This window comes from Podarcis bocagei (assembly GCF_964188305.1).
Source record: "Podarcis bocagei genome assembly, chromosome: 6".
NCBI classification, from domain to species: Eukaryota; Metazoa; Chordata; class Lepidosauria; order Squamata; family Lacertidae; genus Podarcis; species Podarcis bocagei.
In genome coordinates, this window is record NC_138130.1 from 101,535,664 (window position 1) to 101,548,134 (window position 12,471).

The 12,471-nt window shown below is 50.4% G+C and overlaps 1 protein-coding gene across 1 annotated transcript in view; it reads left to right on the forward strand.

Moving 5' to 3' along the window:
- The window catches only part of ARHGEF17 (Rho guanine nucleotide exchange factor 17), a 197,123-nt gene that overhangs the window by 178,076 nt on the left and 6,576 nt on the right, over nucleotides 1-12,471 (forward strand). Inside the window, exons 18-21 of the mRNA XM_081197266.1 lie at nucleotides 463-611; nucleotides 2,804-2,978; nucleotides 8,461-8,718; nucleotides 9,090-12,468. Coding sequence (XP_081053392.1) covers nucleotides 463-611; nucleotides 2,804-2,978; nucleotides 8,461-8,718; nucleotides 9,090-9,265 — 758 coding nt within the window. The 3' untranslated portion in view covers nucleotides 9,266-12,468. The remainder of the gene's footprint in view (nucleotides 1-462; nucleotides 612-2,803; nucleotides 2,979-8,460; nucleotides 8,719-9,089; nucleotides 12,469-12,471) is intronic.

Genomic DNA, 12,471 nt, shown 5'->3' on the forward strand with positions numbered 1-12,471 from the left:
TAGACTTCCCACCATCCCCTGCATGTGTCCTATTGTCATCACTTTCAGCTGCATATTATTCCATCCTCCATATTTTAAGTCTATCCATATTATCCAACGTATTTGTTAAAATCCTGCTAATGTTTTCATTTGCCTACAGTGGTTTCTTAAATGAATTATAAATATTTCCCATTCTTTCTTGGAACTTTTGTCGTCTTGGTCCCTGAGCCTTCCGGTCAGTTTTGCCATTTTGGCGTAGTCCAACAGCTTAATTTGGCATTCCTCTCTGGTAGGGACTTTATCTTCTTTCCATCTCTGGGCTAACAGCATCCCTTGCATACATGAAAAGTCTTTTCTGCTCCTTTAGAATCTCGGTACCCTCCATTCTCACCTTATTCTCCGGCATGTTTAAATTCTGTGAAGGAGAAGAGAAACCTCTGACATCTTATTTCCCCTTCTCCCTTCTCTCTCTCTATTTTCCAGGACGCTTTTGGGACTCTCGGAACTCCAAATCCCTCTCTCTGGGCTCTCCCGGCAGCCCTGTGACCAAAATGGTGGCCGTGGGCGGCAAACTTTGGTGCGGATGCCAGAACCGTGTCGTCGTCCTTAGCACATCTTCGTTGCAGCAGGAGGTATGGAGGAAACAAGGAGAGTCGTTTTTAATTAGTTTTTTTCAATCCTATAAGGGAGCGACAAAAGAACGCAACATGTTTTAACATGGTGTTGCTCCAAACTGGGCTCCTCCTCCCACATTCCTTACAACAACGACCCCCCTTATGGTGGCTTTTTGTAGCCAAAAGTCTCTGCTTCCATTGTTCCCACACTCTTAATTTACACCAAGTTCTGGGAGAAGGGGGTTCAGAAATACTCTCCAGTGACAACGTGTCAGCTGGCTGCCCTGTCGTGATTCCCACCCACTCACTTTCTTCTAACACGTCCCAACTCCTTTGTTTGTCTATCTCTGCCCTGTGACCTCAATAATAAATAATAATAATAAATTTTTATTTGTATCCCGCCCTCCCCGGCCAAAGCCGGGCTTAGAGCAGCTAACAACAAGTAAAAATAGCACAGTGTTCATAAAAACACAGGGTCAATTAATTAAAATATATTTTAAAATCAATTCAGAATCAAATTAATGACAACCATTGGGTTAGAGTTCTATGAGGTTTACAGAAGGAGAGGGTCAGACTGTGCCTTGGCCAAAGGCCTAGTGGAACAGCTCCGTCTTGCAGGCCCTGCAGAAAATGTCAAGTCCCACAGGGCCCTAGTCCCTTGTGACAGAGCATTCCACCAGATCGGGGCCACAACCAAAAAAGCCCTGGCTCTGGTTGAGGCCAGCCTAACCTCCCTATGGCTCAAGATCTCCAATATGTTTTTATTTGAAGACCGTAAGGTCCTCCGTGGGACATACCAGGAGAGGCGGTCCCGTAGGTACGAGGGTCCTAGGCCGTATAGGGCTTTAAAGGTTAAAACCAGCACCTTGAACCTGATCCTGTACTCCACTGGGAGCCAGTGCAGCTGGTATAGCACCGGGTGAATGTGATCTCGCAGCGAGGACCCCGTAAGGAGTCTCGCCGCAGCATTCTGCACCTGTTGGAGTTTCTGGGTCAGTCTCAAGGGCAGCCTCACATAGAGTGAGTTACAGTAAAACGTGAGGTGACCGTCACGTGGATCACAGTGGCTAGGTCAGGGCAAGAGAGGTAAGGAGCCAACTGCTTAGCTTGGCGGAGATGGAAAAATGCTGCCTCTGTTATAGCTGCAACCTGTGCCTCCATAGAAAGGGAGGTGTCAAAGATTACACCCAAACTCTTAATGGACGGTGCTGGCACTAATTGTGCCCCCACAAGAGATGGGAGTTGGCCCTCCAATCCCATATCGTCTTTGAAGGATTTCACTTCAGCCGGCTCCCGTGTAACCATCCAGCCACAGCTTCCAAACATCTGATCAGTGTGTCTGGGGCCGAGTCAGGATGGCCATCCATCAACAGATAGAGTTGGGTGTCATCAGCATACTGATGGCAGCCCAGCCCAAAACTCCGGACAAGCTGGGCGAGGGGGCGCATAAAGATGCTGAAAAGCATCGGGGAGAGTATCACACCCTGTGGCACTCCACACACCAAGTGGTGCGACAACAGTTCCCCCCCAAGCGCCACCCTCTGTCCCCGACCAGAGAGAAACGAGCGCAGCCATTGAAGGACTGTGCCCTGGATCCCCACGTTGGCGAGGTGGTGGTCCAGAAGTTCGTGATTGACCATGTCGAAGGCTGCTGACAGGTCTAAAAGAATCAGCAGCCCTGACCCGCCTCGATCCAGCTGCCCGTGGAGATCATCTGTTAGGGTGACCAGAACCGTCTCGGTCCCATGATCAGAGCAGAAGCTGGACTGGAATGGATCCAGAACCAATGTTTCAGCCAGAAATCCACCAAGTTGTTCAGCAACCGCCTCAAAGCCCCGCTGTAAATCAAACTGTCTCCCTCTTCTCCTGCAGCGTCAGGAGAAATGGGTGTGTGTGATTCCCACCAGTCCTCCTCCTCAGTCTCGTCCTGTTGAGTCCAATCCCTGACACTGGGTTGCCCCAGCTGCCCTTTGGGCGGCTTCCCACAGAATAGAAAAAACACAGTGAAACAGCAAACATGGACCACTTTGAGATAAGCAGTGGTTCAAGGGGGACCCCATACCCTGGACCACAACTCCCCGCTAGCTGCCACCATCTGAGGTCAGGTTTCTGCACTGGGGGGAAACCCTGGGAAAGGTGGTCCCCCGTTCAGAGCGTCAGGGATTCCCTCTGTTCCACACGGCTTCAGCCTGACCTCTTCTCTTCTCCAGCACTCCTTTCACGTCGGGCAGGACAGCAACCGCAGCCTCACCTGCATGGTGAGCTCCTCAGCAGGGGTCTGGGTCACCCTTCAGGGAAGCGCCCAGGTGAGGCTCTACCACCCTTCCAGCTACGACCAGCTGGCCGAAGTGGACGTCACGCCTCCGGTCCACAAGATGTTGGCAGGTGAGAGACCCAGCGCTTTGGAAAGTCCTGGTGTCACGATCTCAGGCAGGCAAGCACGCTCCAATCAGAATTAATGAGTCTCTGGCAGTTTTAGGGCATGTTTGTTTACAATTTACATCCGTGCCTGCCACTCTCTGCTACGAGTTGGTCGCTCTGAGCCTCCGTCCCTTTCGCAGCATGAAGGGCGCCAAAGTCCAGTCCTTCCTCTCTTGTACTTCTGTTGCATTTTAACCTTTTCAGGTCTTCTGGTTTGGGGAGAAGGTGGGTAGACATCCCCCCCCCGTTATCAAACGAAGATCCCTCCAAACGCTGCCACCCTCCTGGTTGCCTAGCAACACCCTCAATGTCATCTATCTCCTCCCCTCCCTCTGCCTGCAAGCTTTCTGAGTTCTGCTCTATCTGGGAACTCTCGGTGAAGGAGGGTCAAACTAACCCACTCCTGCTTTGTCTGCATTTCCTCGTCTCCAGAGTCAGACTCTGGCTCCCTATGGAATGGCATTCCTTCATCTCCAGAGTCAGCCTCTTCCCAGGCATTCGATTCGGCCATGTCTTGACACCTGAGAATGACTCGGAGGCGCCCAGTTTTGTAAGACTCTGGTGAGATGGATGTCACTCGCAGGCAGAGGTCGACTAAGGGTGACATTTTCATGGTCGGGGGGAAATCCTGCTAGGTCCCCACCCCCTCTGCTAATCGTGGTTTTGCTTTCCCCCTCTAGCACCAGGCGTGGAAATATAAGAAACTGTCCTATATTGAATAAGACCATTGGTCCTTTTGGCTCAGCCTTTCCCAAAGTGGTCTCCCCGCAGATGCTTCAGACTACAACTCCTGGTGGGAGTTATAGTTTCCAAAACATCTAGAGGGCACCAGCTTGGGGAAGCCTGGTCTGTTTTGACTGGCAGTGGCTGGGCAGGGTTTCAAGATAGCTTCAAGGTAGATGTTGTACCTTTCAGCTACAGATTTTTGGCTCTTGAGGTGCGGTAAGTGTCTAAAACAGGGTTCCCCAAACTTGGGTCTTCAGCTGCTTTTTTGGACTACAACTCCCATCATCGCTAGCTACCAGGACCAGTAGTCAGGGATGATGGAAATTGTAGTCCCCAAATGGCTGGAGACCCAGGTTTGGGAAACACTGGTCTATAATAAACTGGGGGGGGGGGGAGTTATAGGAGCCAAAAACTGAACTGGGTTGAAGTCAGAATGCCGTACATTCGTGAAAATATCTCCTGGGTAGCCAACAAAATGTAGCAGCTGAGAGCTAAGTAGAGCGTTGGGCTTAGAGCAATCAGACCTGGGTTCCAATTCCCACATAGCCATGGAAGCGTGTGACCTTAAGGCAGTCACCGTCTCCCATCCTGGCCTACATCACGGGGATATTGTGGGAAGGGAAACCCCTTCTGCGGTCATTTTGAGCTTGCATCTCTGAGGATACTAAAGTGGTAGTCAGCCAATCTCTGGTTGAGATTTCGGGCGGGGGGGTGGGCAGCATAAAGGATGAGAAGAAAACCATCCAGCAAAACAAAAAAAGAGGATAATTTGATTTTATAACACGGTATGGCCAGCATGTTTTGCCTTGTCGCATTGTGCAGGAGGGAAAGGTGAGATGACCGCAGGAACTATATTAAGAGCGCTGCATTAAAAACCTTACATAAGGTTATTGCGTTAACATTCTTAATTTAGTCCTCGGTGTCATCTTTGCCTGGAGAAGATGACTCACCGAAACATGATGGGCACGGAACCTCGTAAAACAACATTCCTGTACTCCTGGCATCATTTTGAATTTTTGCCTCCTATAGTTCTTTTGGCTTCTCTCTTCATCTTGGCTGTACAAGGTACCGTATTTTTTGCTCTATAAGACTCACTTTTCCCCTGCTAAAAAGTAAGGGGAAATGTGTGTGCGTCTTATGGAGCGAATGCAGGCCTCAAAACTATCCCAGAAGCCAGAACAGCAAGAGGGATTGCTGCTTTCGCTGCGCAGCGATCCCTCTTGCTGTTCTGGCTTCTGAGATTCAGAATATTATATTCTTGTTTTCCTCCTCCAAAAACTAGGTGTGTCTTGTGGTCTGGTGCGTATTATAGAGCAAAAAATACGGGTAAGTCATCCAGCAAACCTTTCAGCCTCCATGCACACCCCAACATAACACACAACACCCCAACATACACACCTGCAATATGAGAACACTTACACTAACCAGCAGGGAATCTTCCCCCCTCCCCATTGAATTCTGTTGCCCCTCTCCTGCTTTCTCTTGGGGCATCAGAGCTGCCAGATGAATTGGGGATGGGGGTGTTTTTTTGACAGGGGGGTTGTTTTGCAATGACCCAAACCTTTAAGCCTCCTTCATGCGTCATTGTCACATATTTCTTCAAGATTGTGTTGGTCAGAAGTTTGGATAGACGCCTTGAGTCAATAATAATAATAATAATAGTTTTATTCTTTATACCCCGCCCATCTGGTTGGGTTTCCCCAGCCACTCTGGGCGGCTCCCAACAGAATATTAAAAACACAATAAAACATCAAACATTAAAAACTTGCCCAAACAGCGCTGCCTTCAGATGTCTTCTAAAAGTCAGGTGTTTATTTCCTTGACATCCGATGGGAGAGTGTTCCACAGGGCTGGCGCCACCACCGAGAAGGCCCTCTGCCTGGTTCCCTGTGACTTCGCTTCTCACAGAGAGGGAACCGCCAGAGGGAACCCTTGGAGCTGGACCTCAGTGTCCGGGCTGAACGATGGGGGTAGAGATCCTATATACGGGCCGAGGCCGTTTAGGGCTTTTAACGTCAGCACAAACACTTTGACTTGTGCTCAGAAACATACTGGGAGCCAATGCAGATCTCTCAGGACCGGTGTTATGCGGTCCCAGCGGTCACTCCCAGTCACCAGTCTAGCTGCTGCATTCTGGATTAGTTGTAGTTTCCGGGTCACCTTCAAAGGTAGCCCCACATAGAGCGCATTGCAGTAGTCCAAGCGAGAGATAACCAGAGCATGCACCACTCTGGCGAGACAGTCTGCGGGCAGGGAGGGTCTCATCCTGCGTACCAGATGGAGCTGGTAGACAGCTGCCCTGGACACAGAATTGACCTGTGCCTCCATGGATAGCTGTGAGTCCAAAATGGCTCCCAGGCTGCCCACCTGGTCTTTCAGGGGCACAGTTACCCCATGCAGGACCAGGGAGTCCTCCACACCAGCCCACCTCCTGTGTCCCAAAAACAGTACTTCTGTCCTGTCAGGATTCAACCTCATATTGCAGGTGTGTATGTTGGGGTGTTGTGTGTATGTTGGGGTGTGTGTGGAGGCCGAAAGGTTTGCCTGGATGACTTAATAGCCAAGATAAAGACAGGGGAGAGGGCCCTTGAGATCGAATCCTGGTTTCTGGTTTCCCACTGCCATCTGGCTGGCCGCTGTGAAAACAAGATGCTGGGTTACGTGGACTGTTGGCCTGATCCAGTAAGCTCTTCTTCCTTGCCTATGCTCTACAGCCCTTTTCCCCAACTCTTTTTGCCGTTGTATGGTGTCAGGGACTGGCTGGAGGATGAGGACCCCCCCCCCCCAGGGAAAGCCTCAAAGGAGAAAGCCTCAGAGCCCAGGGAGTGGTGGTGGACACAGAGGACAAGTCAGAGTGGGAAGGAGAGAAGGAATGGATGGCAACAGGCTTAGGTGAGCAAGAAGAGCCAGTGAAGAAAGAAGTTCAGGCGCAGCTGATGAAGTTCAGAGGCTGCAGAAGCATCCCAGGGGCTTGCCGTTCCTACTGCAATAAGTTCCCATCCCCTCTTGTATCCGAGGCCACAGAGAGCTGTGTGTGTAGCAGAACAAAGAGCGTAGGTTTCCAGCAGCAGCAGCGTAGTTTAATGATGAATTTTGGATATAATGGAGGTGTCAAAAGATTTGGATTGTTATAAAAGATGCAGGAGGAGATGATTAGTAATAGGACCCACAAAGGGGAAGAGGGGAGTCCAGGAGATTCCTTGGAATCTTGCTTTTATATGTTGTATGTTTGTGATTGTAAAAAAAATTATTTGAAAAACCATATATATATATACACACACACACACACAGTGGACGCTTGGGTTGCGAATGTGATCTGTGCAGGAGGCACATTTGCAACCCGCATTGTACGCAACCTGTAGCGCTGTGTCTGCGCATGCCCGGGTTGTGATTCGGCGCTTCTGCGCATGCTCGACTGCCGAAACCCAGAAGTAACCCATTCCGGTACTTCCAAGTTTCGGCACGTCCATAACCTGAAAAAACGCAACCTGAAGCGTCTGTAACCCGAGGTATGACTCTGTGTGTGTGTGTGTGTGTGTGTGTGTGTGTGTGTGTGTGCAGATGTGCAGATAGAAAGATGATAGATGATAGATAGATAGATAGATAGATAGATAGATGATAGATGATAGATAGAGATAGATAGATAGATAGATAGATAGATAGATAGATAGATAGATGATAGATAGATAGCACAGGTTCCCACCACCAGAAGTGAAGTTTAAGGCTGCTTGGAGAACATCTGGCTGGGGAGGAGACATGGGGAAATAGGAGGCAATGATCATCAGTCCTAGCAACTGTTTCATAGGGGCCGGTCCTGCAAAGGAGGTATTCCTACCCTTGTAGGCTGTTTCCTTGAATAAAAAGTTAACTTTTCTGCTTGACCTTGCATCTTGAGTGCCCAGCCTGTATCTGAACCAACCTTGACACACAGTGAAAAATGTCACGTCAGGTGGGTGGGAATGGGGGAGAACTGCTTTATTAACACAGGAAGCCAAGGACCGCCTCAATCTCAGAAACAGAATCATCTCATGAGTTGGTCTAAGGTGGCCTTTCCTAACCTGTGTGCTCTGCGGATGTTGCTACCATAGCTGTCAACCGTCCCTTATTTGGCGGGAAAGTCCCTTATCCCAGCGCCATGTCCCGCTGCTGTCCCTTATTGATGATGTCCCATAAATTTCCCGGGTTTCAAAGGAAGCAGCTCCTCTCCCTCCCTCCCTGCCGGCCAGGGAGGAGGGAGGCTCCAACTGTGTTGCTTGGCTGCGTTGCTCACCCAATAAGGAGTCTAAGAACGGCTGGGGGGTGGAGCTTGCATGCCTTGTGCCAATCAAATCGGCCGCGTTGCCTGGGGCCTCGCTTTTGCTCAGCACTTCCCAACGGAGAGATGACGGTGGTTTTCCTTGCTGCATCCCCTTTGCCGGGTTGCTGCACTGTGGGAACCACCACATGAGGCTTCGTTTGGCTGCTGGCCGGGCTTTCTGCCTTTGGTTCGGAGGGGCTCAGAGGTTGAACATACCTGTGTTTGGAAAATCCCTTATTTTGGCTGCTGGTCCCTTATTTTTGAGGCTGCTGGTCCCTTATTTTCAAATCTGTAACTTGACAGCTATGGTTGCTACCCAGTGGGCGGAGCTGGCAGGATGGGCTGGTGGGAGTTGTAGTCCAAACCAGGTTGGGGAAAGAACCATCTAAGGACTTGCATGAACCACTCGCCTTGGATTCGCAGGCTCAGATGCCATCATCCGCCAGCACAAGGCCGCTTGCTTGAGGATCACCGCCATTCTCGCCTGCAAAGACCTGCTGTGGATCGGCACCAGCGCTGGAGTGGTCCTGACTCTGCCCATGATGTCCAACGCCGCCTCCTTGAAGACCCCGCCATCGCCAGTGGGCCTCTCCCAGGGACACACAGGCCACGTCCGGTTCCTCACGTCCATCGAGCTGCCGGAAGGTTTTGACATCCTCTTTCCCCTGCCCAGGGATCCAGGTGGGTTCGAGTAAGAAGGGGCAGCCTGGGGTGAGATAACCATCGGGTTTTCCATTTGAGCAGGAAAGGTGTCCGTCAGGGATTCTCCAGCTGCGACGTCTGCATTGCAGGGGGCTGCACTAGATAATCATGTGGTGGCGGCGCGGTGGCAGCAGGAGGCCCCATTAGCTAAAGTGGTGCTTCAGGTTAAGAACAGTTTCAGGTTAAGAACGGACCTCCGGAACGAATTAAGTTCTTAACCCGAGGTACCACTGTACATCTATGCATACATGCTTACAAATCTACATAGGGTGCATACTTTGTCCCGGTCGCAGAATTTGGGTTATGCAGGTGCAGAAAGAAATATGACTCACTCTCCTCCCCGCTTCTAGGTACAGAAAAGTCCAACGACTTGGAGAAACGGGACTCCACGAGGCACCGGCCCCCCAAGTCCAAGATGCTCATCATTAGCGGCGGCGACGGGTACGAGGACTTCCGGCTCACCAGCAGCAGCGAGACAGTGGGGAGGGATGATAGCACAAACCACCTGCTCCTCTGGAGGGTCTGACGAGCGAGATGAGGAACAGGGCGGACCCCTCCGGAGGGAGAGAAGGAGGGAGAGAGATTGCGTCCCGTCCTCGCCGTCCCCACACGGACGCGTCCCCGTGTCTCATCTCCCACCCTGAATGTCTTGTGCACAGGGTCGCCTTTCTGGATCCGCCGCGCGGAGTTAGCGGCGCGCCTCAGGACGGGCCGCGTGCGGAACCTCCAGAACGCAAATCCATGTTGCACGACTCGCGCTTGCTGCTGTGTCTTGAGTGTGTGGGAGTGGGTGCGCTCAGTGCAGCCGCCCCGATGCGCCAAACCCCATTCAAATGGGACTGAGAGAGAGAGAAACCATTTAGGAATTCAGCCCTGCTTAGGAAAGGATTGTCTGCTCTGTGTGTATTCTGCTTGGTTAGAAGTGCCCAGCTCAGCCGAGGAGTTGTTGAATGTCATCGCGTCTCCCGTTTTCATCCGCTGAGGCCCCCGAGTCCAGATGGCTAGGGCAACTTTCCCCCGTTCTCACAGAACACGATCATTTTCCGCCCTCTTTTTGGTTTCTCCTCGTCTTCCTCCATCAGATACGGACACAGAGCTTCTCCACTCAATGCCACCCTTTCATTCATGCAAGAACTGCTCACCAGAACCAGACACTTCGCACCATCGTTTCACCAACTTCTGCGAGGCGCGCCGCCGCCAGCGTCCAGATAACTTGGGGGTGGGGTGGGGGGTGTCTGTTCATGCATAAATTACCTTTATTTATTGCCGGCTAGGAGGAGAAGCTGCTCCGGAAAGGAGGGGAACAGGGAGGCGGACTGATGCTGTTTCGGAGGAATTTCCAAAGAGATTGGGATGGTGGGATGGAGAGCAGTTTTGGTCACTTGTCACGGTCAGAGACACCCCTGAGTCTGGGCTCAGTTGTGATAACCGCAGGGTTGTTCCTGCACATCAGTGTTCGAAGACGTGTCGGGTTGCAGTGTTGATGATGGTCGCTACCCAAGATGGCGGCTGGAGTTTGTGTCTGCTGAGAAGGAAGGGAAGAGAGATTGGGCATGGAGAAAGCCCGTTCTTGATGGGGGGGTGAGGGGCACCAGAGACAAAAGACAAGAATCTTGACAGGATAATTGTGCAATATTGAGCAGCATTCCCCACCAACCCCACACAGGGCCGCACCACAGAGGCCTCATCCGTTACCAGGGCTACCGTACTCCATGTTGTCAGGGGATGGGTGGGCAGGAGTTTGCATCACCCTGGTCTTCTACCTTGTACAGTATTTATGATTTATTTGTTGTGGTTGTTTTTTTGTTTTTGTTTTTTAAAAAGAAAACCTAGCTACCGTTTGTGGAGGGAGTCAGCGAGTTGAACTGTTAGCGGCGCTTAATTTAATCAAGCTCGTAATCTTCCGTTGTGAGAGGGGTAAATTTGCCTCAGAGACCGAAAGGTCTCCACAGGCAGATTGAAGGCCGTCCTTAAAACCTGGAACAAAGTTAGATCCCCGCTAGCATCATTGTGAACATGGTTGAGGGCTGGGGAGAAAGCGGGCTGCATTTCACTAGCTGACCATGGGACGTATTCTGGGGACACATCAGTTGCCGGGTTTCCTGCAAAGATTCCTGAAGGAGGTGAACCGTTGATCCTGCAAGGAACCTCTCGGCTGCCCAGTCCTCTGCGTATTTACTCAGAGGTACGTCCCGCTGACTTTCAGTGGTGCTTACTCCCAGGTAAGTGTGTGTGAGATTGCAGCCTTCGTGCTCTGAGGCGAGAGTTCTTACTCGGGATCCCATTAAACCCGCCTTTGCCAAACTTCGCCTGATTGGTCTGGTGCGAGTTGGAAGTCTGAAACATCCGGGGCTTGTCGGGTTGACCAGAGGCACATGTTGCGTGCACAGTTGCATTGTCGATTTAAAATGAATTGGGAGGCCGCTGGCATTGAATAGGCCATGAATAGGCCATGCATTATGGAAGCCAGACCACCTCCCAGTGAGCATTGCCAAAGGTGGGACAAGGGTTTGGGGGTGGCAAGATGTCAAACCAGTGTCTCCTCCTCTGAAGTGAAGGTGAAGCATCTCATGTCTCCGCTCAGTACCCCCAATTTCCCCTAAGACAGGAATACAGCTGATACCTCGAGCCAAGAATAAGGTCTCCTTATAAACACATACGTAGTGTTTCTTATGCACCAAGACTGGGTGCCAATGAAGACATTAAAGAATTGTTTTCAGCTGGATGCTATCCTATCAGAGACGCCTAAGGAGGATAAAATTATCCTCCTGGGTGATTTTAATGCAGGCATAAGCAAACTCAGCTCTCCAGATGTTTTGGGACTACAATTCCCATCTTCCCTGACCACTGGTCCTGTTAGCTAGGAATCATGGGAGTTGTGGTCCCAAACATCTGGAGGGTCGAGTTTGCCTCTGCCTGTTTTAATGCAAGAGTTGGGCGAGATGTCAATCTGTGGCCTGAAACTATTGGGAAAGAAGGAATTGGCAACAGCAACCACAACGGAATATAACTTTTGACTATCTGTGCAGCGCACAACCTTGTTATTGCCAACACAAACTTTCGACAAATTTAAAACATTATGGAGGCGCCCTTGGTCGAACCACTGGCACCTCTTAGGCTATGTGGTTGTCTGAGCTGAAGATCGCCGAGATGTGTGAACAGAGCTATAATGAGTGTCTATGACTTCTGGACACATCACTGATTACTATGCTCCACGATGGCTATCAAGATTGTACCTCAATGCAGACTTCAGGAAGGGAGACTAAGGTGCAAAATGAACACTCAAGCCCTTCAAGATCCTATTAAGCGGGATTGCTTCCAAAGGACCGTCTGCTTTCAGAGTTCCCTGATAACATTGAGGAACACTAAAAAACATCCATTATTGCAGCCTGTGAACAAACTATTAAATACCAAACTAAGAAACACCAGGACTGGTTTGATGACAAAGACAGTGAGATTGAACACATTCTTGACAAGAAAAGGAAGGCCTTTCAGATCTGGCAAAGAGATAGAAACTGCGCCACTGAGGGAAAAAACCTATGCCAATGCGAAGGCTGAGGTTCAAAGAACCAGTGAACTAAAGAACACTAAAGAACTAAAGGTGGATTAAAAAAGCTCAAGAGATCCAGCACTTAGCTGATGCTCATGATGCACAGAGTTTCTTTAAAGCCATAAAGACCATCTATGGGCCAATAAATAATGGCATATGCCCCCTATGCTCAACAGATGGTA